The sequence below is a fragment of the Nicotiana attenuata genome, unplaced genomic scaffold (assembly GCF_001879085.1).
Source record: "Nicotiana attenuata strain UT unplaced genomic scaffold, NIATTr2, whole genome shotgun sequence".
In the NCBI taxonomy this organism is placed as follows: Eukaryota; Viridiplantae; Streptophyta; class Magnoliopsida; order Solanales; family Solanaceae; genus Nicotiana; species Nicotiana attenuata.
Window position 1 is genome coordinate 35,007 of NW_017672450.1, and position 12,707 is coordinate 47,713.

The 12,707-nt window shown below is 35.6% G+C and overlaps 1 protein-coding gene across 1 annotated transcript; it reads left to right on the top strand.

Moving 5' to 3' along the window:
* The first annotated feature begins 10,433 nt into the window (after positions 1-10,433).
* On the top strand, positions 10,434-12,596 carry LOC109213255 (xyloglucan galactosyltransferase XLT2-like). The gene has a single exon (XM_019377038.1). It carries the CDS (start codon positions 10,677-10,679, stop codon positions 12,219-12,221), a length of 1,545 nt encoding a protein of 514 aa, XP_019232583.1. The 5' UTR covers positions 10,434-10,676; the 3' UTR covers positions 12,222-12,596.
* The last annotated feature ends 111 nt before the right edge of the window (positions 12,597-12,707 follow it).

Here is a 12,707-nt window from a genome sequence, read left to right on the forward strand (position 1 = left end):
TGAGTGATTACCTTTTGGGTCATCACAGTATAAATATCATACCATGCATGGGTATATGCGTTCATAACATCATCAAGCCTCTAAGGGCATCCCATCATATCATCTCAGCCTCTATGGGCGAAATCATCAACGTACACCAGCTGATCAGGTGGTGGTGCGTATATAACGTCGTAACCTTTCCCATATCCCATATACATATAATATACATATATACGCATATATAACACCATCTGGTCATGGGTCAATGTACATATATAAATGAATACAATGCATGAGAAGTACGTCAATAAAATTACTCGGAATGCCATAAGACCATTATGCCTTTGAATAATATCACGAAGTAAACTTTGTCAACTTACGCATTTCCTGAGACCCATGAACAGACAATAGAACAATAAGACACATGGAGAATCAAGAACATAAGCATCTCTAGCATTTCTAAGAATAGATTCACTTATGGAAGTTGTGCATTTGCTCAATTCGTTTGTATCGTATGGATCATGCCAAAAGGAAAGAAGGGATAGCCTTAACATACCTAAACCGATTCTCTTGACAATTCTAACACACAACTTTTGCGAAAACATGTAATGGAGGATTGAAGTAGGGGAAAATCCATATGATATTCTTGAGAAAGATTGCACCGTACTTCCTTAGAATCACAAATTTTCACGTTACAGCTCCAACCATTGTAAATCACATATATGGCATTATCTTGCATTGCTAAAGTGAATATATTTATGTAATTCACGTGCAGAAGGCTAAAGAAAATGTTAACCTTGTTATGTACTCTAATAATGTGACACCTTGCTACATCTAATATGAGTCACTTAGTGGATTTGTTAACCACTTCATGGGTTGCCACGTTGGTGGTAAGATCCATCAAGCTTATCCAATTCTAATTAATTATTAATTTATTAATCTCCCACTAACCAATTATTAACCAATTACCCACATAATTAAGAAATATCTCAAATCACTTAAAATACTACTTGCTTTTAACACACATTATACACCCTACTATCATAGCCATGTGGTACTTTGAATGGCACTAGTCCATAAATGCTGGGTATTATAGCTCGGACCGTATTTTATCCCAAATTGACAAACTTCGACGAAACTCACTTTCTTCGATTCGCTTACTCTCTCACCTTCACGAATTTACTTATCACTTGTTTGAAATAGCATAATACTTATAATCTCCAAATAATCTCATTCCCGAGCTTACGTCGATTAACTTACGGTGAAACCTTAACGTATCAAAATACAGGACGTAACATCTCATTTTTGAGCTTATATCAATTTACTTATTGCGTACTTCCATGTATGAAAATCAGGGGTGTAACATAATTCCCCCTTTTGGAATACTCGTCCTCGAATGTTGACTGATGCACTTATTATTTTCATAACCTATGTCTTCTGAATACTTTAGTACTCTCCTTTCCATCCAGGCAACTGTTCTGTGAATAAATTCAAAGGCCAAGGCATTCCCCCCTTTAGGCCTCTTTCTCACACCACGACTTATGGTCGGAATCCTCTCAATCTCGTAACCGTTGCTACCTTCTGTCATGCAGCATGTACGACTTTTTCTTTGTGTGTGCGCCTATGCGACTTTTCTCTTCAATTTTTAGCCAATCTCTCGGCCTCACATTGGGAACATATACTGAACTTGACAAGATGTCCCTCTGGGCATCTATAAGTGTACTGAAGTTCTTTGCTCGATACTTTGCGAACTTATGACTATTGCTATATCTTGTTTCACAAGGTACCACATGACCGTGATAGTAAGGTGTATAAGGTGTATTAAAAGTAAGTAGTATTTTAAGTAATTTGAGATAATTTTTAATTATGTGGGTAATTGGTTAATTATTGGTTAGTGAGAGATTAATAAATTAACAATTAATTTGAATTGGATAAGCTTGATGGATCTTACCACCAACGTGGCAGCTCATGAAGTGGCTAACAGAGCCACTAAGTGACTCCTATAAGATGTAGCAAGGTGTCACATTATTAGAGTACATAACAAGGTTAACATTTTCTTTAGCCTTCTGCACGTGAATTACATAAATATATTCACTTTAGCAATGCAAGATAATGCCATATATGTGATTTACAATGGTTGGAGCTGTAACGTGAAAATTTGTGATTCTAAGGAAGTACGGTGCAATCTTTCTCAAGAATATCATATGGATTTTCCTCTACTTCGATCCGTCATTACATGTTTTCGCAAAAGTCGTGTGTTAGAGGAATTGTCAAGAGAATCGGTTCAGGTATGTTAAGTCTATCCCTTCTTTTCTTTTGGCATGATCCATACGATACAAACGAATCGAGCAAATGCACAACTTTCATAAATGACTCTATTCTTAGAAATGCTAGAGATGCTTATGTTCTTGATTCTCCATGTGTCTTATTGTTCTATCTTCTGTTCATGGGTCTCAGAAAATACGTAAGTATGAAATTTATAAGCATATGCATGACATTATAATATTAAATGATTCACAGAGCTATTCAGATATACATGTTGAGTCTTTTACTCCATATTTCTCTCATGTCTATTGTTTACTGATTCCTTACATACTCGGTACATTATTTGTACTGACGTCCCTTTTGCCCGGGACGTTGCGTTTGTTCATGGACGAACAAAGATTTAAGTGTGGGGTGGTGATGTTGGGCATATTTCTGTATGTTTTAATGTTACTTTACCCATGTTTTAACTGCTTTTTGGTGTTGTTTGATGTTAAAAATGCCCAACATGTGTTAATTATATGTTTTATGACTAATTAAGTTGTGTGTGATGATTTAGGATGTTTGGAGTGCAAAATTATGAAGAAAAGATGATCCAAATATAGGAAGAGGGTGGATGCGTCGCATCCAACCTTGGAAAAAAGGCTATTTGGAGCACCCTTAGCAGTGAAGTCGGGAGAAGGCATCCACCTTAGCATCCACATCTTGGCACAACAAGGATGAGGGAATAGAGGGTGGACGCAAAGCATCCACCCCAGCATCCGATGCTGAGAAGTTCAAGCTGAGGCGGATGCAAAGCATCCACCCCAGCATCAGTCCCTGAAGCTGATTCGGAATAGGAAAAGGAAAACTTTGTCCCACGACTTTTGTTAGCAATATATAAGCCAGAAACGTCTCTTTTAGGTCTTCAACACACTTTTTGAAGGGGATTCGGCCTAGGGAGAGCAAGCAGCCGCCGTGGAGGCCGGGTTTCATCTTTTCTTCCACCAACTTAATAATTTTTATGTTTCTTTGAATGATTTGTTGTTTGGCTACCATGTCTATGTGGAGCCAAATTTCACGTTCTAGTATTGTGGTTCTTTCATGAATATTATTATGCGGATATTGATTTTGCTTTCTTGATTTATCATATTTGTGTATTTATTCAATCTTGTGCTTAATTATTTAATTACTTGAGCACCAATTGAATACTATCTATCAATCTAGAATTGAACTCGAAAGTGAGAATTCTAGATTGCACATAGGATTGAGCAGAGCAAGGTCTTGAACCTGGGCATCATGGAACAGATTCGCAGTTAGGATATACATATACCTAATTGCCTTGCTTGGTTGATATACAAGAATTTTAAATGTGTTCTTGTTAGTTCTAATTTCATAGACATATAGGCGCTAGGTTAACTTGAATAGGCGAGTAAGAATTCGACATATTCTTATGAGCAATATTAACACTGTCAACTAATAAACTAGTTGAATTAGTTAGTCAATTCAATTGAAGAATACAATAGGAATGTTAGATAGCCCATAACCATAGATCGTTTTCACAATATTCACAACATAAAAATCTGCTCTTCTTTTGTTTAAAGTTCACTATTTGTTTTTTCCTTATTTTAATTAGTTTAGATTCAAACATTTCTAGGTTAATCCTTGTTTAGATTATTAGGATAGTTTAATTTAGTTAATAGTCAATCACAAGTCCTCGTGGGTTCGACATATGACTTTTAGTCACTTTATTACTTGACGACCGCGTATACTTGCGTGTGCCTTTGGCCTTTACAATAATCAAGGCATACAATGTAAAGCATAATTGCATTATTTGTAGTAACGTAATTATTTCTATCATAATCAGACTTTGCTCGTAATTATATTAAAAAGTCATTATTGAATCATTGATTTAACTTTATTTATTTTCCTTTTTCTCTGAAAATATGGAGTAATGTTTATTCGTATATTTATTTTTGTATGTCAAACCATGGGAAGAAAATATGGATATCTCTCAAAGAAAACTTGGACCAAAGTTTAATTGTAAAAATATTTATTTAATTGATTCATGTACAACACATACAATATTCAAATAGAAGAAATATTTCTCTCATTTAAGTATGTGTAAGGCAGATGTTACTACAATTTATTGTAGTAGTAATCTAATTGAAGGCGCTAGAAGAGCTACTATAACTCTGCTTAAGGGAACAATGCTTATCATAGATAATGCAATGTTCTCCTCCAAGTCCGAGAGGAGCTTGTTGAGTTTTAAAGATATCCGCTGAAATGGATATCATATTTAAACAATAAATGAGAATAATCTTGAATATCTCATCGTTACCAAGAATGTCTCTGGCCAGAAAAGTATTATTGAGAAGTTCTCATCTTTGTCTTGTGGCTTGTATTGGACAAGAATTAGTACAATTGAAACACATTCTATCGTAAGTCAAAAGGTTACCGATTCCAATACTTTTGTACTTTGTCATGATCGATTGGGACATCCTGGATCAATTATGATGAGACGAATTATAAAAAACTCAAATGGAAATCCATTAAAGAATTTAAAGAATCTTTAAAATAATGTATTTTCTTGCAATTCTTGTTATTAAGGCAAGTTAATTATTAGACCATCACCAACAAAGATTGGGATTGAGTCCCTGCACTTTTGGATCGTATTCAAGGGAATATTTGTGGACCTATTCACCCACCTAATAAGCTATTTAGATACTTTATGGTCCTAATAGATGCATCTTCTAGATGGTCTCATGTGTGCCTATTGTCATCTCGCAACCTAGCGTTTGCAATATTAATGGTACAAATAATTCGATTATACGCACAGTTTCTGATAATCCAATTAAGTCTATTCGACTTGATTATGCTGCTAAGTTTTTATCCTAAAGATTTAATAATTATTGCTTATCAATTAGGATAAAAGTGGAACATCATGTAGCTCATATTCGCACTCAAAACGGCCTTGCAGAGTCTTTAATTAAACGTCTGTAATTGATAGCAAGTCCGTTACTCATGAAAATGAGGTTTTCCACTTCTGTTTGGGGTTATGCCATTTTGTAGCTGCAATGCTAATTCGTCTCTGACCGATAAATTATCATAAATATGCCCTGTTGCAATTGGTTTTGGGGCATGAACCTAATATATCACATTCAAGAAGTTTTGGATGCGCAGTATGTGTGCCTGTAGCACGGCCATATCGCACCAAAATGGGTCCCCAAAGAAGGTTAGGCATATATGTTGGGTTTGAATCACCTGTTATTATTCGCTATCTCAAAACATTAATGGGAGATTTGTTCACTACTCGGTTTGCAGATTGCCGATTCAATTAGACATTTTCTCCAAAATTAGAAAATGATAAAACCAGACGGGAAATTTTGTGAAAAAAAATCCATCATTGTCTCATCTTAATTCACATGCCTCTATTTGTGAAAAAGATACAAAAAAGGTTATTCATTTACAGAAAATAGCAAATCAAATGCGAGATGCATTTACGATCTAAAAAATATAACAAAATCACATAATCCTTGAGCCTGAGACTCAAGAAAATAAGGAACTTATCAATAAATCCAATTGATATTGAGACGAATTTGGATCGATTTAATATAGTGGTGGACTATATCTTTGCATATAATATTTGCATCTAGCATTATGCAAGACAGTAAGGATCTTGAACCTCTTGGAGAATATCGACAAAGATGTGATTGGCCAAAATGGCAAGACAAAATCCAATCAAGCTGAATGCACTTGCGAAATGTGAAGTTTTTGGGCGTGTAGTCCAAACGCCTAATAGTGTTAAGCATGTTGGCTAAAATGGGTCTTTGTACATAAGATGAATGAGAAAAAATAAGGTACAAAGATATAAATTACACCTTATTACACAAGGATTTTCACAAAGTCCTGGTATCGATTATGAAGAGACAATTCACTTGTCGTGGATGGAATAACGTTTCGTTATCTCATTGATTTTGTTGTATATGAAAAGCTTGACATGCATTTTAATGGGTGTGTTTACAGACAACTTTTATGGCTCACTTGATAATGAGATATGAAAAATTTCGAAGGATTTAAAATGCCTGACGCACATAATTAAAGTCTCAAAAAATATTTTCAATCAAATTGCAAAGATCTTTGTATGGTCTAAAGAAATCAAGACGAATATGGTATAACCGGCTTACTGAGTATTTATTAAAAGAAAGTGATATAAACAATGCCATTTGTCCATGTATATTTATAAAGAAAACAACATCGGAGTTTATTGTACTTGCCGTATATGTTGATGACATAAACTTTATTGGAACTCGTATAGAACTCCAAAAGACAATTGATTATTTAAAGAAGGAATTTGAGATGAAAGATCTCAGAAAGATAAAATTATGTCTCAGTTTAAAAGTTGAACATTTGACAAACGAGATTTTTGTTCATCAATTTGCCTATCAGAAAAGGTATTGAATCGGTTTTCACATGGATGGAGTACAGCCGTTAAGTACTCTGATGGTTGTTCCATCACTTGATGCGAATAAGGATCCGTTCTGACCTCAAGAAAAGAATATAAAGCTTCTTGGTCCTGAAGTACTATATCTTAGTGCAATTGGTGCACTAATGTATCTTGCTAATACTACAAGGCCTGACATAACCTTTTCAGTTAATGCCTTAGCAAGATATAACTCTGCTCCTACAGAGAGATATTGGGATGGAATCAAACACATATTGCGGTATCTAAAAGGGACTACCAATATGAGCTTATTTTATGGCAACGATTGCAGTCCCGATCTTGTTGGTTATGCCAATGCTGGATATTTATCCGACCCATATAAAGCTCGATCTCAAACATATATGGAGGCACCACCATATCTTGGCGATCGACTAAGCAATCAATCGTGGCTACTGCATCTAAAAGCTGAGATAATCGCTATTCATGAAGCAAGTTGAGAATGTGTGTGATTGATGTCTGTAATACATCTTATTCGAGAACAAAATGTGGTTTGGAGTGTGACAAAATACCCATGATTTTGTATGAAGACAATGCAGCATGCATAACCCAATTGAAGGGAGGATTTATAAAAGGAGATAGGACAAAACACATTTCTTCAAAGTTATTTTTCACACATGATCTTCAAAAGAATGGTGATATCAATGTGCAAAAAATTTGTTCAAGTGATAATATGACTGATTTGTTCACAAAATCTCTATCGACGTTAACATTCAATAAGCTAGTGTATTAGATTGGGATACAAAGGCTCAAAGATGTGAATTGATGCTCTCATCAAGGAAAGTAAATACACATTATACTCTTTTTTCCTTACAAGGTTTTGTCCTTGTGTATTTTTCTTGCAAGGTTTATATTGAGGCAACCAAAAGGCATATTATTAAACATGTGTACTCTTTTTACCTTCACTAGAATGTTTTTTCACTTGGTTTTATTTTAGTTAAGGTTTTAACGAGGTACATTATCTGTTGAATAGACTTTCAAGAGGGATTATTATAAATAGTATTGTATTTAAGGTGAATGTTTATCTTTTAGAGAGATTTTAGAGTTTGTTACTTTGTGGCTATGTCACTTTTTCCTTATAAATAGAGGGGTTCTATTCTATTGTTATTCATCCCATTTTCAAATCAATAAGATTTTCTCTATTTTCTTTGGAATATTCTTCTTCTCTTTAATTGTTTTATTTCACACGTCAAAATTTGAAAGCACGCGAGACAAGATTTTTCTTAAGCGCCAGAATTTTAAAGCAGGTTGGTAAGAAATTTAAAGCACGCAATAATTAAGTTACCGGTAGAATTTTGCCACAAGATCCTGACGGATCACCATATTTTCTCAGTATTATGGCTGAAATTCTAATGATGGTCAATTTTCTTTTTTTTATAAGATAAGTTGTGATCAAAATTAAAAAGTTTAACTCTCTAAATTCAAAATGTATCAAACAAATTGGGACAGAAGAAATAGTTAAGAAAAAATATACGACACCTTAAAATGATAACAGTAAAGTATGCATTTGTTTGTACTTTATGCCAAATCGTAACACTCAAATTACACAAATAGCTACCTTTTGTTAGGTGAAACTGATCGTAAAACTTAACACTAATAATTCCATGATCTTGCCTATCTTGAATGTGGCAGTGCCACAACCTGCCGAAACCCATGTCCCTATTGCTAGACACTTGATGGCCCATCTCATGTGTAAATGAGCCAGTCAAATTAATGATTTAACAGGCCCAGTTAATGCAGCTTTCATAGTTCTTCCACATCTACCGTCGGCAACCGTGCATCACACACTCATTTTAGTTATTATATCATGACATGGGGAAGATATGAACACTATGCATGGATTTGTTTATCGACAATTAATTCACTTCAAGACCGAGTCAGTATGTACTAAAAACTCATCAGATCACCAGTCACCTTTCTATAAAATGCTTTAGTCAAACGAGTGGAATAACCGAATAATAGATTGAGATTGAACTTTTATTGCCCTTTTAATATGTCTAAATTCCAGGATCAATAATCAAAAGTAGTTGATACATCTTTTTCGCTTGAACGAGTTACATATTAGTAGCATTCGCTATTAGTACATCATGCTCTTTTACAATTTTAAAATTAAAAAAATGATCTTTTAACATCTCTCATGTGTAAAAGACAAGTTACGTGTAAAAGTAAATTACTAATGTGTAAAAAAAAAGATAGGATCATAAAACAAAAAATAAATTTGAAAAGAGCTACAAAACCAATTAACATCATGTATGTGCAAATAATCAAACACTCTTCATAAACTGTTTATGGACAGTAATAGCAATTCAACCTGCCGATCATGAGTACTCTCGCCGTTTTATTGTATATTTTAAATTAGTTACAATATTTTTCAAATACAGAGCAAAAAAGCTAAATGGTGAGTAGAATATTTTAATGGGTAAATCTCTGTGATATAATTATAAAACTTTTGCCGAATTCGACAAACTCAGAAGGAAAGTAAAAGAAGAAGTTAATATTATTTCCTTTTTGTTATGGCTAGTTCTAAAAAACGAAATATTACAGTTGGAAAAGATAAAATAGAAGTCATCTAGATTTAAGCTAGACCAAAGAAGCTAAGATAACCCAAAAAGCAAATAAAAGTATTTAAAATCAGGGTATATGTTTTTAACAAGATCGGGATCAACTAAAATCAGCGTTATTTACAAAGTGTTGTGTTGCATAACATTTATGTATGTATAACATGAAGTGCTGCCATGGCTAAAAACAGACGGAAAGAAGAGAAAGGGAATGAGGGGCTAAAGAAGAGCCGACAACTATTACTTTCCCGAGCCATAGAACATGCATCGCATTTATTGACTTTGTCCAAAATAAAGCTAGAGATTAAATTTAATTTTCTACAAAGACGGGACACGTACATTTTAGTCGCATAGGAATTTTAAACCCTTTGCCTACCATTCCACCAAAGCAGGGCACACTCGCGCCTTAATTTGTGGCAGTGGGGGCGGCGGCGATATTGCCTCTCTTCCTCTTTCTACGCTGTAACTAAAGTTACTATGTGAAACCAAGATTTAATTTTACATAAGAAGATTGGCACATTATCTCCAGTACAATATCACACTGTTAAATACTTGAGAAATTTTTCATTAAAAAAAAGAATTGTTTTACTTAATCAACACATATTGAACACATAACACGCTGCTGAGTATTGACAAATCTAAGAATTATTTTGCCACCTAATTGGAAATTGTACTAAAAGCAAACAGGAGAATTTCATAAGAATTCTCTGTACTATTGAACAATTAATGAATGATTTAACATTTCAATAACTGCATCAAATTAAACGATGGCATTCACATTAAATATGGAGAAAATCCTATTACACAAAATAGGACTACCATCACTAAATTATTTATTCTTTCTCATTCAGTAACGCAAGATCAGTCGTTAGCTTCCGTAAAAGAAAAGAGAAGGGGGATATCATGAAAAGATATATTAACCGCAACAAATTTCACAGGGCCTCCGGTGGAGTCTTGATTTGGTGGTTGATAAAGTAAGATGTGAAAAATTATTAAATTCCTTAACTTTTTCGTCTATTAGCTCTAAGTATTCTTTGCGTGACTGCAGTATAATATTATTTTGGGAACAATAACTTTGTACGTATAATACTATATTGATTCCTAAAAATTACTTGTTGAATTATACAAATGATTTGCCCTTGAAGTCAGGAGTAGTAAAATCTGGGTGTCTCTGTCGGTGGTAATAGTGAAGAGAACCTAAAATTGCTTATCTTACACTCAAACGTCAGTTACACAAAGCGAAGCACCACTCTGCTAAAGAAATTAGAAATACTACTAAAGAATTCTATATTACAACTCTCACTTCTTCTCCATTTGCTCTGTTCTCTACTTTACAGCCATTTCTTGTCTCTAGCAATTCTCCCAATTTGCTAGATTCAGTCTCCATTTCTCATCAAATGCTTCCTCCATACTCAGACGAGTCCCTTGAAGTCGATGAAACCCTACGAAAACCTCCCAAAGCCAATAACAACGACCTTTTCAAGAATGCACTGAGCAATTTCCAGTTCCAGATTTCTACTCACCCACGTTTCTGGCTTTTCACCTTCTTCCTCTTCTTCCAACTCGTAGTTCTCATATTTACCCGCAATTCCCCCTTCCCCTTTTCAACCCACTCCCCACCCCAATCCCTCCCCCACTTCCCTTCAGAAACCGCATTGTTTGCCGACTTACAGAAACCCCATCATGATCCAAATATTATTTATCCTTTCGGAGATTCGGAGTGCGAGTATGGTCGTGTTTATGTCTATAATCTACCTTCTAAATTTAACAAAGACCTGGCTTTAACTACCTGTGACGATCTAGACCCGTGGAAGTGGCAGTGTGGACTAGTCACCAATGACGGATACGGAAAGAGATCAACGGACCTCACCGGAATCTTGCCGGGAAATCTCTCCGCAGCGTGGTACCGTACAAATCAGTTCTCATCGGAGGTAATATTTCATTACCGGCTTTTAAACTACAGGTGCAGAACAAACGACCCTGATTCTGCTACTGCTTTCTACATTCCGTTCTACGCCGGACAGGCTGTCGGAAAATACCTATGGACCGATGAAATCGAAAATCGTGATTTGCTTAGCAATAAAGTACTGAAATGGATCCAGAGGCAAAAGTACTGGAAAAAATATAACGGGTCGAATCATTTCCTAACACTGGGTCGGATAACGTGGGATTTCCGACGATTAGGTGACCCAGAGAAACTCTGGGGTTCCACTTTTCTAAATCGGCCACAGATGCAGAACGTTTCGCGTTTCACCATCGAGAGGGCTCCTTGGGATGCAAATGATATCAGTATACCTTACCCTACTGGATTCCACCCTCACTCCGAGAAAGAACTCAGGGAATGGCAGAACTTTGTGCTTTCATATAACCGCACGAGCCTTTTCACGTTCATTGGCGCGGCGCGTGGGGATATCAACAGTGATTTCAGATCGAGGTTAATGAGTTACTGTAGAAACGAGTCGGAGTCGTGCCGAGTCGTGGATTGTGCCGTTACTCAGTGCTCTAACGGTTCGTCAGAAATCCAGAAAGCACTTTTGAGCTCCGATTTTTGCTTACAGCCGAAAGGGGACAGCTTGACTCGGCGGTCGGTTTTCGATTGCATGGTGACCGGTTCAGTGCCGGTTTTTTTCTGGCGACGAACTGCTTACACGCAGTACCAGTGGTTTTTACCAGAGGAACCGGGGAGTTATTCGGTTTTTATAGACCCTGAAGCAGTGAGAAATGGGACGGCTTCCATTAAGGAAATATTGAAAAGTTACAGTAAAGATCAAGTAAGGAAAATGAGGGAAAAAGTAGTAGAAACAATTCCAAGAATAGTGTATTCAAGGCCAAGTGGAGGTCTTGGGAGTGTAAAGGATGCATTTGAAATTGCAGTTGAAGGAGTATTGAAGAGGGTCAAGGATGAAAATGAATGGAAGGAATACGTGGATATGGGCAGTTGAAGATGATGAGTTCATAATTTGGGGATTTGATGAATGTAAAGTATATAATTCTTTCCCTTAATATTGAGCTATAAGTATAATCGTATAAATACACGGACAAGTTTGAAGCAGGATGGGTAATTCTGTGTGGCTGCTGCTGACATGATTCTCAGTTTTTAGAATCAGCTTAGGTTGCTGGATTATGGCTAGGATTTCACACATATATTACGTACCAAATATTTCTAGAGATTTGTGTTAAGATCAGACGAAAAAGTGTTTATCTGCAGGTAAGAGTTATATTGATCAGATTTTGGCAATTTCTTTTCTGATTTTCTCTTTCAGTTGAATGCACTTTAATAAGGGTTCATTGAGATCAACATTTCTTCTTTTCTCTCACATTTATAGTATGTATTAACTTTTCTACCTAGTGCAGGCAAAGTACATTTTACCTTATCGTTTGTATCTAACAGTGTTTAGCTTCTCGTCGAGAAACCAAGCCCCGAACTT